The sequence below is a fragment of the Wyeomyia smithii genome, chromosome 1 (genome assembly GCF_029784165.1).
Source record: "Wyeomyia smithii strain HCP4-BCI-WySm-NY-G18 chromosome 1, ASM2978416v1, whole genome shotgun sequence".
NCBI lineage: Eukaryota > Metazoa > Arthropoda > Insecta > Diptera > Culicidae > Wyeomyia > Wyeomyia smithii.
The window spans coordinates 9,046,482-9,060,434 of NC_073694.1; the positions used below are offsets into that span (position 1 = coordinate 9,046,482).

The 13,953-nt window shown below is 40.0% G+C and overlaps 2 protein-coding genes across 5 annotated transcripts; one reads left to right on the plus strand and one right to left on the minus strand.

The window, feature by feature from the left end:
* The first annotated feature begins 10,716 nt into the window (after nucleotides 1-10,716).
* LOC129719106 (uncharacterized) lies at nucleotides 10,717-12,196 on the plus strand. Of its 4 annotated transcripts, none has more exons than XM_055670505.1 (4): nucleotides 10,717-10,929; nucleotides 10,986-11,112; nucleotides 11,283-11,446; nucleotides 11,498-12,196. In XM_055670505.1, exons 1-4 carry the CDS (start codon nucleotides 10,789-10,791, stop codon nucleotides 12,008-12,010), a joined length of 945 nt encoding a protein of 314 aa, XP_055526480.1. In that variant the 5' UTR covers nucleotides 10,717-10,788; the 3' UTR covers nucleotides 12,011-12,196. The 4 variants fall into 4 exon arrangements, with proteins under 4 accessions (XP_055526480.1, XP_055526479.1, XP_055526481.1 ...); XM_055670504.1 differs by having other exon boundaries at nucleotides 10,723-10,929; nucleotides 11,280-11,446; XM_055670506.1 differs by having other exon boundaries at nucleotides 10,723-10,929; nucleotides 10,989-11,112; nucleotides 11,280-11,446.
* LOC129719108 (pupal cuticle protein) lies at nucleotides 12,101-13,630 on the minus strand. The gene is made up of 2 exons (XM_055670508.1): nucleotides 13,468-13,630; nucleotides 12,101-13,388 (listed from the first exon to the last, which is right to left on the minus strand). The coding sequence occupies exons 1-2, from the start codon at nucleotides 13,480-13,482 to the stop codon at nucleotides 12,486-12,488; spliced, it is 918 nt and encodes a 305-aa protein (XP_055526483.1). The 5' UTR covers nucleotides 13,483-13,630; the 3' UTR covers nucleotides 12,101-12,485.
* Between the last annotated feature and the right edge of the window lie 323 nt (nucleotides 13,631-13,953).

Below are 13,953 nucleotides of genomic sequence, written 5' to 3' on the forward strand. Positions count from 1 at the left end.
TTCAACTGAATATTTGTTCAGCTGCTAAAAACATAGCATTGCAAATAAAACAGCCTCAACTAATGGTACTAACACATTCGTACGTAAAAAGGTCTATAAATACGTTACACAAGTTCCGATCAATATTTCCTCCCTCTTTCCAATATATAGAGATAAGTGACTTTTCACCTACGCAGACTAATGAACGTGTTAACTCATGTAAAGTTGCTTTTGCTTCCTTAAAACTGTAAATCATCTCATCTCGTTGCTCCGAATTTTTCCCACTTTTTACTATTTTTGGTCGATAATGTTCAGCAGCTTCCTCCGATTCATGATCACGAATGAAAAGTTCATTCAGAAACGAGTTTAGAACTTATAATAAGTATTCGACTGCATATTTGTCCAGCTGCCAAAAACATAGCATAGCAAACAAAAAGGCGATTTGTAAATACTTTCCTCAACTAGGTGCACTAATACTTTCGTACGTAAAAAGGTCTATATGCGTGAAGTACTGTATGGAAGCCTTCTGTCTCCGTCAGCGCTCATTATCATTTTCAATTGAGAATCGTCATGTGAGAGTGATGGTGACAGTATCCGCTTTCAACCGAAAAGCGTTTGTATCAATTTAAGCCCTTCAGTTGTCAGAATCACAGCAAGAGCTCGAAAATGATACAAAAGCTTTTCAATTGAAAGCGACGGGTCAAAGCGTCACTATAACCTGATAATTGTCAATTGAAAATGATTTTGTCAGCAGGCTCTGGTTTTTGGTTCTCTGTTTCTTGTTACAATAATTATGGCGCATACTGTGGAGAAGCCCAAAATAAAAAATAATTGCTACTTGATGAAGCTGAAATTGAACGCAAAATAGCAAAGAAACGTCAGGAAAAGCCATCACAGAAAATAATCCCAAATTGGGTCCTAAAGCTATACCAGTTTTAAATATCATTTGAAAAAGCCGCGTTTTGTCAGCAAAAAGTGATTTCTTAAAAATATTTATCGTTTTCCTTTGAGGAATAAAAAAACTGCTCGAAAGGTCTTAGATGACGTTTCGCCCATTACGGTATATGAGATAACTGTCATTTGAGGCATTTCGAGCAGATTTTTTTCCTCATTTAAAAATCGATGGAAAACGATAAACATTTTTTTGGAAATCACGTTTTGCTCAGAAAATTGCACTCTTTCTGATATGATATATAAAAATCAGAGAATCGTTCAAACGTAAAGTGGCAAAACACATTTCTAAAAGAGAAATAAGATCAAAAACAGATAGTAATCCCAAATTGTGCTTAGAATAACAAAACAAAGTGTAAAAAGGTTTATTCCCGCGTACGTTCTCTCTCTCTCTTTCTTGCGCGGATAAATAATAGTGGAACCATCGCCAAGGTAACGAAAAAAAAACAACTCGACTAGTCGAAAAGGCATCAGCAAATCAACATTTCGCTAAAGGTACGTTTAGACTATTAGACATGTCGGTCTGATTTTGACCACTGCAGAAATCGAAAGTCTGCTCGATTTACCGTTCGACATACTTTGTCGAATCTGTTTTTATGACGGTGTTCACACTGCTTGCACAAATCAAAAGGAAGAACTGCCAAATGAATGTCAAGTGAATTCTTTTCCCTATTTCAATATTCGCCAGCACACAAGAAATGAAAATGATGTTTGTTATGGAAAGCCAAAACAAAAAAATGAAAAAAATCAAAGGTTGCTATGTTCTTGGAGTCGAACGAAAAATAGAAACGTTCCTATTTCATTCGACATATCGAACGGCATGTCGAATCACAATATCGAATAGGTGTAAACGTAAAACAACATTGCATTCGATATATTTTCGAGCAATCAGCTCGAATTAGATGAAAAAATCAGATAGTCTAAACATACCTTAAGAATTCACTAATTTCACACTTTTCACACGCAGTGCACCAAATTCCTTTGCGTAAATCACTTCCCAAGAACCGAATTGATGATTTCGTCAATGATTTCAGATGATCGATCTTTTTCGGTAGTGCTCTTTGCACTAGCGTTACAGGAGAACCGATAAAACCAGCAGGGTGTCAACTCACTTAATTGTTGAAATACTGCAGTTCGCAGATTGTTCATACAACCAACGAAAAATAGCAAGTTTATTGTTCTCTTCTACTACCTACGGGTTGATACACTACACCACAATGAAGCCAATGAGTTGACGCTGTTCGAGCTGTCCGAAAAAACGGAAAACACTGTTCAGAATTGAATAATATTGGCATATTTTCAAGATTTAAGCAAAAATTTGCACGCGAAAACTTATTTACGTCCACTCGTCGCAGGTTGCTTCGATTAGTATATTGATTGAATATATTAGTTGATAAGCTAAAACATAAAAAAAGGAGAAATTGATCCCAAATTGAGCAGAGAATTGAGAATAACCACTCATAAGAAAAAAAAGTCAATTTAAAGGCAGAAAATTACCCCATATTTAGTTAAGAAATGGCGATGAAGCGCCAGAAAATTTACTTCATGAACTAATTACATTTTTTGTCATTTTTAGGTCATAGACCTACTTTCTAAATTATAAAGTAGGCAATGTATGTGATTTTTTCGAGGATGCTAATAATGAACTCGAACTGAGAATGTTATATAGACTTAGAAAAAATTTCACTCGTCCAGACGAGACACGAACCCGCAATCTCCGATGTCACCGGCATGGTGTTTTGGCCAATTAAACTACTGGGAGAGGTAGTTCCCCCAAAGACCAATATCAATCACCTTTTTCTATTGGTTTATACTCCACACACGTCTGGACGAAGAAACTTTTTTCTATGTCTACATACATTATCTACTTTATAACACCAGAAAATGCCATAGCAGAAAACAATCCCTAATAGAGCTCGAAGTGTGGTGGAAAAATTTCTTGCAGGCCAGAAAAGGTCAAAATAGAAAATGAACTCCAAAATTCCATAAATGAAAATGATTCGAAATTTAGCTCAGATTTGGAAAAGTAATGCAGAAAAGACCAACAAGTAACATCCCAAATTTGAAAGGGTTAAAAGACGCGTTTGAGAGCAAAAAATAATGAAAAAAAACAGAAAAAAAGGGGAGGTCGAAAAGATCTCAAAAAAGGTAAATATTCAAAAGAAAGAGAAGGCAAAAACCCAAATTGGTCAAAAATAATCTTGATTTGGGCACTGAATGGCGAAAGATGTTTCTTGAAGCAGAAATTTAATGAGTGAATGCCCAAAATATGCCAGATTGAACTCAGATTAGCGAAAACAAACGCATATGCAGGCCAGGAAAGATCAAAAAATAAAGTCTTAATGAATAATCCCAAATTGAGTTCAGAATAGAGAGTAAGCCATTTCAAACAAAAAAAGGCTGAAAAATTATTCCAAATTAAGTTGAAAATGGCAGCAAATTGAGCTAAAAATGAAGAAAAAGGTTCTACGAAGTGGAAAGGTTACAGTAAGAAAATGCTTCCCAATCAAATTTAAAAAAAATTAAATCGCAGTAAATTGAGATTAGAATTCCAAAAAAAAAGAAACTTAACGCAAGAAACTACCGAAAATAATCTCAAATTCAGATATACAGTCGTTCGATTTTGGAACGGTTAAATCTACATCGGTTTGAGCTGGTCGATTTATCTAAGTAAGATATTATAGAGGCATACAATGTAACCAGTTGGCAAACAAATAACGGACTGCTTATTAATACAGACATAGTAACCCTTCAAAAGAATACCAATAATTTAACAATGAGTATAAAAAAACGATTTTCCAATACCATCATGGATCCAAGGCTCATCCAGAACGTTTCCAACCCGAAAATTATCTGGACTTGGTTAGGAATTGAACCTAACTATTCAGAATTGATTCTGGATAACGATCCAAAACTACGATAGAGATCCTGTGATACTATAGTTCTCGATAACGAGCTTTACAGTCCACAGGCGAACCCAAGCCTTTTCAGTTTTTTCTCCCAACCCTAGTTCAAAATCGTAAAAACAGATATATATCAAAAATCAGAATAACAACATATATGCTATTTCATACCAAAAAGCAACTTTCCAACCCGATATGCTTTTTGTTTCAATTTCAGGGGTTTAATTCTGATGTACTCAATATCCAGATTGTCTATGTCAGTCTACGCGCGCGTGGCTCAAACATGTGTAGTCGACTCTTTTTTAAACTCTACTATTAAATATTATACAACTAATTCAAACAAAAATCCATCATCATCAGTGAACATAATAGCTTAGTTTACCCAATAAATTAAAAAAAAAATACATAAATTTTACAATCTTCGTCATTAATTTACAAAAAATTCTATATAATCTGTCTACAAGACAGACTTTATGTGTGAAATACAAAGCCTTTTAAACTCCGCCATTGTTGCTGAACGTTTTACTTGTCTTGGCATCGAATTGAAAAAGTTTATTCCTTTGTACAACAGAGAGTTCTGTGATCTTCCGAATAAAAAATGTGGTGTTCTAGCATCATCCGCGTTTCTAGTGTTGTACCTATGAAAATCACTTCCCCTATCAATTCGATTACACAAATATCGAGGCAGCATATTAATAAAAATTTTATATAGAAACACCATTGTCAAAAAATATACTCTTTGCTTCACAGAAAGCCATTGCAATGCGTCCAGCATAAAACTCGAGAAAGTGTATCTATTACATCTTAATATTAATCGCATAACTTTATTTTGTAAGCGCTGCAGTCTCAATATTTGTGTATTGTTTGCAAGAAATAATATGGATGGGCAAAAATCTATATGTGGTGAAATGATTGACTTATAAAGACTAATTTTACTACTAACAGTCAATTCATTTTTCAAACGGCACAGAATACCGTATTTTTTGCCATTTTCTTGATGACATTGTCAATGTGAGACTTAAAAGTTAATTTGTCATCAATAATCACTCCAAGATACTTTATTTCGTTTACGCGATCAATCGTCTCACCATCAATTGCAATATTTACGTCTGGTCTGGAGTTGGCAGAAGAAATGATTAAGTACTTTGTTTTGCTAATATTTAATTTAAGCTGTTTAAATTTCAACCAATTTGCCAGATAATGTAAATCTTGATTTAAAAGTGCCACAATGTCATTAGGATTCTTAGCCGCAATGAACAGAACAATATCATCAGCAAATAAATTGATATCGCAAAACCGTAGAACTCGCTTCATGTCATTAATATAAATAATGAACAAAATGGGCCCTAAAACACTTCCTTGCGGTACACCAAGTGTATTAGCAATGGAATCCGATTCAGAATCATTAAAACGAGTCTTCTGAGTTCTAGCACACAAATAGCTCTCAAACCATTTGTATGCTGTCCCTACGATACCAAAGCGCTCCAATGTTTGTAACAATAAGGGCCTAGAAATTGTTTCAAAAGCGCGTTTTAGATCCAAAAACACCGCAAAAATAGTTTCTTTAGCCTCGATTTTTTCTTTCCATTTTGCCAACACCAGATTTAAAGCAGAATCACAAGAGTGACCCTCTCGATAACCTGATTGCTCTGGGATTAGCAAATCATTACTATTTAAATAATCCATCAGCTGGCCTTTAACAACTAGTTCTAAAATTTTCTCTAATGTGTGCAACATATTAATGGGGCGGAACTCTTCGGCTTTATCCGTCCCATTAATCTTGGGGATAGGAACCACAAGTGATTCCTTCCAAACCTGAGGCACGTGCCCTGTTTGCAGTGATTCATTGATAAGGTCCAGCAGATCGTGTCCAATGACATGGAAGCAATCTTGTATTACTTTTGCGTTGACATTGTCGATACCAGCCGATCTCTCAAGAGAAAAACAAATATCTTTCAACTGTGCAAAAGTAATAGGATGAAAACCAGAAAAATTACAGTTATTATGGACCGGCTGTATTATTTCGAGAGGTTCGTTGACCAAATCAATACTCTGATTGATCGATTGAACACTATCAACGAAATAACTGTTGAATTTACTTGCAATCACTCGCGCCGAATGTTCTTCTAAGCCATTGAAAGTTATGGTTTGCGGGCAACTATCTTTACTTTTTATTAATGATTTTAAAATTTTCCATAACTCTTTGCTATTATTTTGATGTTGATCAATCTTCCGTTGTATATATTCACATCGTGCCTTTTTCAAGGTGCGTGAGTATATATTCCGCGCAGCGGTGTACCTATTCCAATCATTGCTATCATTACTTCTGCAAAAATTTTTGTACTTTTTATCTCTTTTACGTTTTAAACGCAAAAGTTCTAAAGAGTACCAGCTGTTCGAATTATGCAATTCAACACACTTTTCGGAAACTAGGCTATTGGTACACTCTTTTAGCGTGTTAGTTAGAACAGCTGCTTTATTGTCGAAATTCCCTGTTATTGGCTGAAAATTCAGGCTTCTCGAAACAAGCTGAGACATTGCTTGCTTCGAGTATCTATTCCAACACTTATTTTTTACTATATTATCACGGTTTTGATCATTCTCAAGTACAACACAAATTGTCTCTTGATCTGTGATTTTATAATCGGCCTCAGTGAAAGAGTGAACATTATCAAAATTCGAAAACACGTGATCAATTAATGTACGAGAGTGTCTGGAAATTCTTGTAACTTGAAAAACCGTTTGTTGTAAATTGAAAAAATCTGCTAATTGCCTCAATTGGTTCGAATTCGGTATATTAAGCCAATCGATATTAAAATCACCAGCAATAACATTTAATTTACTCAAGTCAATAAAATTATCCCACCACTTTTCTAAAGTTTCTAAAAAACGCTGGTTACTTGTACTGGGGGAGTGGTACACAATTCCCAAATTTCCTACCGTCATGCCTCTTTCAACTGATATTCCTAGGAACCAATTATTTTCAAAAGATTCGTTTAATCGAATATTGAATTTGATTGATTCCTTGGCGTAAATAGCAGCCCCACCAGTATGTCTGGAATGTGAAAGGCAAAAAGCAACTTTGTAACCCGGAATGCTATACTGATCAAATACATCAGCTTCCACTATATGAGTTTCCGCTAGCAATACTAACATTGGACGTGTTGTTTCCACAAGATGCCGTAAAGCAACATAATTTGTAGATAAACCAGCAATATTCAAATAAATCATTTCTAATTTCCTTTCACATTGCGTTTTCTTCAGCTGCTATTTACTTAACAACATGTTGCTCTTTCTTTTCTCAAACAGTCTCCGAAATACTGGACACTGTGTACTATATGCTGGATGTTTAGCGTCCAAATTTAAATTGAAGTCTTTATTAGATTTTAGACAATTTACGCAGTTAAAATCAATTGATGAGCATTCCGATGTCTTGTGCTGTGCACTACACTTAGCGCATGTTTCGGAATTAACACACTCTGTGCTTTTATGACCAAATTCTCCACATTTGAAGCAACGTAGAACATTAATGGCTTCTTAAACAGAACACCTATCCCACCCAATGCTTACTTTACCAGCGGACATCAGGCGGTCGAATGTGTCCCTATCAACTTCAACAATTGTATTATATTTATTGTATTTGAAGCGTGAATTTCCAAATTGCGCAATAACTTTGACTTCATTGATTCCGATGCCATCATTTTGACTTTTCAATAAGTCAATGAAGACTTCGGGGGAATATTGATCACTCATTCCCACAATTTTCAATTTTGGCTTAGCGTTTGTAGGAATAACAGCATTGTACCTTTCACCTAAATTGCTTTCAATGTTTTTTTTTTCACGTCTTCAATATTATCCCCTATTGCACACTCAGCAATTATCGAGCCAGCTTTCCCGTTCCTAAAGTTTCTAATTTTGTGTACTTTCGGATCCAAATTTTCTTTCAAAAAAATTCTAGTGTCTTCACTAGATTGAGAAGACTCGACTGGTTTAATCACAATGACCGGCCGAGTCTTACGGTTTTCAGAGCGCTTCAATTTATTTACCGTATTCCCAATCGATCCCGCTAAAACATTCGCGTATGTCGGAGATTTTTGAGAAAAAACCTCGTTATCTTGCATAATCGCGTCTTCAATCGGTTCATCATATTTATTCGAAATATTTTTTTTCTTATTGGTAATAGAGTCCAGTTCAGAGTGAACCGTTCTCTCAGTTCTAGATCTCTTTCTTTTCATTGGCACACTTTTCTCTCGATTAACATTTTCGATTACTTCTATTTTGAAATCTTCAAGCTTTTTGGCAACATTGGCTTCAATGCATGCCATGCTCTCACGAAGAGAATTGCTGATCGATTTCAAAATACTATCGATACCGTTAGCAACCGCGATGTTTATCTTAGTTTCGATTCCGCTTTGAGTATTTGTAAGCGACTCAGAGATAGATAACAAAGTACCCATCATCTTTGTCATCTCACCACTCAAAACATCATCTATCCCGCCATCATCTTGGGCCGATAAACATGCAGCACATTTAAAAACAATATTCTCATTATCGTTAACGACTTTCGCCGCTATTTTAGTGAGCGGTGTACAAACTCGATGAAATCGAGACTTGCACTTACCCACGCAAACAACGGGATCATCGCTAACACGAACTATATTACCACATTTTGCACAGTCCATATCAAACGCACAAACAACCGCCGGCTGGACTTGTCTAGCAGCAACGGCGAAGGCAAAAGGCAGCGAACAATGGAAAAATATAACAATAAATATTTCACCCAGCAGCCGTAGCGTCTATGTGATATAGACGCGAATGTCGGCGCTGACACAAATTAAATCAATAAAAGAACGAATTAATCGAAAGCATGCAAAGACACTTCTACTTATCCGTTTAGGTATCCAATTTGGCCGTCGGATCACTAGTACTAGATCACCTGAAGCACTTGAATTCACACAAAAAAAAAAACTTTTTAATTGAGACACTAGCGGTACACAAGCTACCATGTTCACCGTATCACCACCATTCAAATTGGGAATGGTTGCCAAAATCGAACAGTATTTTAGATCAGGATAGTATTTAGATCAGGATAGCGGTAAATATCTGTTTAGTCTAGAGAAAGCCAAAAGGAATACAAAATTCAGCCAAAAAAGGCGAAAAGAGGTCAGAAAATAACCATAACATAGAATGATCGTAGATTGAGTTCAGAATAGCAGACAGACAATTTTAGAGGCAAGAGAAGGAAACGATTCCGCAGTGTTAAAATTGTGGAAAATTTTCCTGAAAGTGAGAATGCTTCGTTTCTTAAGGAAAAAAAAGCACAGAAAATATTCCAAATTAAGCTCAAAATAACGCCGAAAAGCTTGTCCAGATCAAGAGAATTAACCAAGTTGACAGGTTGAGTAGCTTGAACAGACGGTAATTCTGAATTGAGCCTCAAATGGCGAAAAAAATCTTCTGAAGGCAAAAAAAGATCTCCAATTCATATGTAGTGCAAATAATCCCAAATTGAGCTCAAAATGGCGAAAAGAACGTTTGTACAGGTCAAAAGTAACCAGAAAATAAAGAAATTCCAAACTAAGCTTAGCACATCGTAAAAACAAGAGAAAACATTTCTATTGCCAAAAAATGATCCCACATTGAGCTATCGACAAAATTCACGACTGTCGAAATTATTCTGTTGTTAGGTTAGATACATAGCAACCAGCAATGTCAAAATGTCAACATTACTCAGCATTACGCTCCATTCTAACTAAGCTCAAAGCCTCCTAGATTGCTGTTAAGAAGGATACAAAACACGACCAACGTCGGCCGCTATTATCATTATCAGCCGAAGCCAAAACAAAACACAACAACAAAACAATCCCCCCAAAGAAAGCAACTTTACTAGCGAGCAAGCGAGCGACACAAAAGCAACAAAGACAAATCGTTTCGGCTAATCTGCTCGTATAATTGAATTCCCTGTGGCGTAAATACGCGATGAATCGTTTTTCCCTGCGCTTGGGGTTATGCATTTAGTTCGACCGTTCCACAACACTGGATTACTCAATTCAGCCGGTAAAAATAAATCAGCTTAAGCTAGGGCAAGCGGCGCTTGCATGTGCAATGTGCGCTTTGCGCAATCTATTTATCTCGTCACCACTGTTGCCGCCGTCGCCGTCGCTCATACTCATAGGTAAGTGTTCAATTAAAATGGGTAAAAGTGCACTGAACCACCCTTGCAGCTACTAACCGACCGAACGAACGAATTATTACAATCCGAACAACATAAGTAGTAGCAACAACAGCAACATTTTTTTTCCTTTCGCTCACTCCAGTATGCTACCAGGCGTGACCACCAACCAGGTAGCATTGCATCAGTTTGTTCGACACATACTGGCCTACTTAGGGAGGCGAATCCTGTATTATCACATTATGATAGGTTATGAGTCGGCGACGCCGCCAAGCGAGCGGATATTGACCCAATAAAATCCGATGATTGATTTTGTGCTTCGGCAGCTGAATGGCTGCTGAATGAAGAGAGATGTCAATTAGTTATGTGTCTGAGTGTGTGTTTTGATAGGATAAATAAACCACCGCCGGCGGATTGATTACTGTGCTGCTTTGTTTGATTGTTGACTCTTTGGGTTGGGGTGGGCACTTGAACCGTTTTGGAATGGCTTTCCTCCGGCTGAATGGCAGATTTTCAATTAACTGTCTCAATTCTAGCCTAGGTGGCCTTGCACCGATTGCTACGCGACGGGGTAGATAAACAAACTCATCCGGCGATGATGAAAACACCTGAGCAAACATCATCGTTGTAAGCAAGTAAGATTGGAAGCTCTTGAGTATGGCAAGAGTAAACAGCCCCGGAAATTTCCCCTTTTTCGGGGCAGTCTGTTGAAATCTATTCACCGCTCGTCAGTGGAATCGCGAGCGACCTAAAAATATATAAATAAATCTAGAAACAGAAGCAATGAGAGCAGCGACAAGTAGGCTTTGTACTCGAATTGCCACTGGCAACCTAAAATGTCACCCAGTACTAGCTTCCGTGCTGCTGTTGGTGCTGATTTCGGTACTTCTGCTACTGCCGCCGCCGCCAGCTCGTGTTAATCCCGTGAGTTGCCAGAGCTCAAGTGAAGAAAACCATTTAATCCTGAATAACCTCTCCAGCAGGTTCAACTCCACCCGCCGCCACCCTTTCTGAAGCTTGAGGACACAAAACGGGCGAACTATCTGTGGTACATTAGACGGGTCTGTCAGGTGCAGTACGAGGACCGGCGGAAGAAACTCACAGCACGTAGGTGTCACACGTGACTTTTACAAGAAAATTTCTCTCAGTGCAGGACGGTTGAAAGTTTTCTATCGAAAACATGGTCAACTTTGACCTTTCGACATGTGTGTCTGTTACCGAGAGAAAAATGGAAACAAAACTGAATCAGCTATTTTCTTCCCTCATTTTTTAAGTAGCTGCCGAGCAGCTTAAGGATAACTTCGTTACTGTCCAACATGGGTCGGGGCAGACTCTAAACTGGTGCAAAACTTTCGACCGGAGCGCATCCTTCGCAGGCTTGGACCAATCGCTGCGAGCGTTCCACGAAGCTACAAAGGGAAGCAAACCGACGGTTGCGAAGGTAAGTTGGGATCTAATTTCTGCCGGTTACGTAACACCAATCGTTCCCTAGCCCCGCATCATGCTGGTGGAACATCCTCTGCTCCGGTTGGCTCGCTTCTACCGGGACGCTCTGCGAGCAGTGACACCGGACAGTCCATTTTTCGTGCTCGGTTCCGAAATTCAATCCAGATCGGGGGGTGTAGGGCTACCACCCAGCTTCCAGCAGTTTCTAGAGTTCGCACTAAACGACAAAAATCGCTGGAATCCGTACGCCTCCTACTGGCTGCCGTACATGACGGTTTGCGAACCATGTCTGCTGCAGTACGATGCGGTTCTCGAACTGGATCCGGAATGGATTGAGGACAATGAAAAAGGGAAGCAGCGTTCCCAGCAGCAGCAGCAGCAGCAGCAGGAGAAGACTGAACTGCGGGCGATGTATCGAAACGTGGGGGAAAAGCTGATGGAGCGTCTGCTAGACTTCTATCGGGACGATCTGACCATTTTGGCTTACAAAGCGGACCAATTCTACCAGGAGGTGTACCAAAATTTCGCCTCTGAAATTGTGCAGGTTAGACCCTTTTAACAAACTTACCTGTTAAAACTGGTGGGGGGTCCGCCGATGGTTACTGCAAAAAAGAAATGGACAGAAAGTAAATAAAAAACCAGTTTTTGTTCAATTTTTCTAACTACTTCTCAGTAGTGCTTTGCATCAGCGCAATAATTCTATAATTAACACGAAGCTAGAGATATTTACATTAAATAGGTTTAGTATGGGTGTGTGTGAGAGAATGAGAGAGACACAATTCGATGACACAGATTATTCCAGATCGGTTTCGGGTTATTCTATTACTACTACTCGAAGCTAGTCCCGTCCAGCCGGGTGGGCGGGGAGGACAACTCTTCCTACACTTCTCCGTGACAGTTACGTAAGATCGCGGTTTGTTATTTGGCACTCAATAGTCGAGATTCGGATCCGGATCCGGAAGCTCTGCGCAGCGAATGACGGGAGGTTGGCGGGTCTGTGGATCCAGAGTCGGTTGCGAACTTTCAAGCGGGGATTAGTAGCTTTCCTTTTCCCACAGCTCCGGTTTGTAGGAACCGTCGTCTTCGGGTCCATGCTGCGAATGGGCACTGGCTTCTGCCAGGGCATTGTAATGAGCGGCCTTGGCGTGCTGCACTTCCGGGGTTTCCACTGGGACTCCGTTGTGGATTACCGGAACATGTTGAGGTCCGTGCCATGCACCGTACGAGGGAGCGTGATGCTGTTCATGAACAGGCTCCTGGTAGTGGTGCTCATGAGCTGGAGCGTACCCGCTATGGACCTTGGCGTAGGCGGCAGCGTGAGCCGCTTTAGCGTGCTGAACTTCAGGGGTTTCCACCGGGACTCCCTTGTGGATCACTGGGATGTGAATGGGTCCATTCCACTTCTTAACCAGAGCTTCGTGGTGATACCAGTGGCTTGCTCGAGCATCCTCAGCGGGAGCGTGGTTCCATGGACCGGCGTAAATCGAACGACGGTGCAGTCTAGCCTTGGCTTCAGCGTGAGCGGCAAAGTGGGCAGCCTTGGCAGCTTGAACCTCAGGAGTTTCCAGAGGAGCGCCATTGTGACCCAGCACGACAGGAGCGTAGGCCCATGGTGAAGCGTAGTGGCCGTAAGCAGGGGCGACAGCGTGCACCGGAGCAGGTGCTTTAGGAAGATTAGTGCCAACTACCTGGAAGCCATGCACAGGATCAGCGGTGTATTTCACAGTCTGCACGTGGCCATCACCATCCACATACGAGTAGCCTCCGTGGGTAACGCCATGAGCGTCCTTGGTTTCGTGCTTTTGCGAATTCGGATCGGCATAACCGTACGAGTAGCCACCGATTCCATCGTGCGCCTGGTACTGAGAGGACACTTCGTGCCCTATGTATGCACTCGCACAGGCGGAGGACGCCAGCAGCAGTACGGATCCCAACACCTAAACGGAGAAGGGACTATCAAAATAAACCAGCACTGCAGAATCCTACTACATAACACACTGAGAAAAAAAAACTTACAAAAACTCTCATCATGTAAACAAACTTGCACTAACTTTTGAAACAAATAAAAAACCGAAAAAAAAAACTGCTCCACTATTGAGTGCACCGAGGCGGTGATGGAAAAAAGCTGGCGGGAAAAACCTCCTAGCTCCGCTTCGGACTAGGACTGTTTGCGAACTGTGCCTTCACGGTTGGAAGGGAACCGATTTTATACACACCAACCGGCCTCCTCCGGTGATCGCGTGTACCGAACCGCGAAAAGTTTCCAAGCATCAGGACGCGATCGCAAGCAAGCACACGCTCATTTCTCTCCCTCTCTGCTCAGTCGCGCCTCGCCGCCCACCGCCACTTACTTCAGTGGGTGGAAAGCAAAAGAAATCTAAAAATCACGAAAAAGGCCCCCGTTGGTCTGTCTGTCTGTCTGTCTGCCCGCCCGGCCTAGCTAGTAGGGTAGCAGCGACAGGTGTGCGCGACTTTTACCCAGCCTGCCTGCTTTGATCCGAT

Bases quoted from the DNA above. Each gene is read 5' to 3' on its own strand.
- LOC129719106 (XM_055670504.1), top strand. From the start codon at position 10,789: ATGAGAGCAGCGACAAGTAGGCTTTGTACTCGAATTGCCACTGGCAAC. The intron at 10,930-10,985 runs GTGAGTTGCCAG...TAACCTCTCCAG, and splicing joins CGCCAGCTCGTGTTAATCCC to CAGGTTCAACTCCACCCGCC. The intron at 11,447-11,497 runs GTAAGTTGGGAT...ATCGTTCCCTAG, and splicing joins GCAAACCGACGGTTGCGAAG to CCCCGCATCATGCTGGTGGA.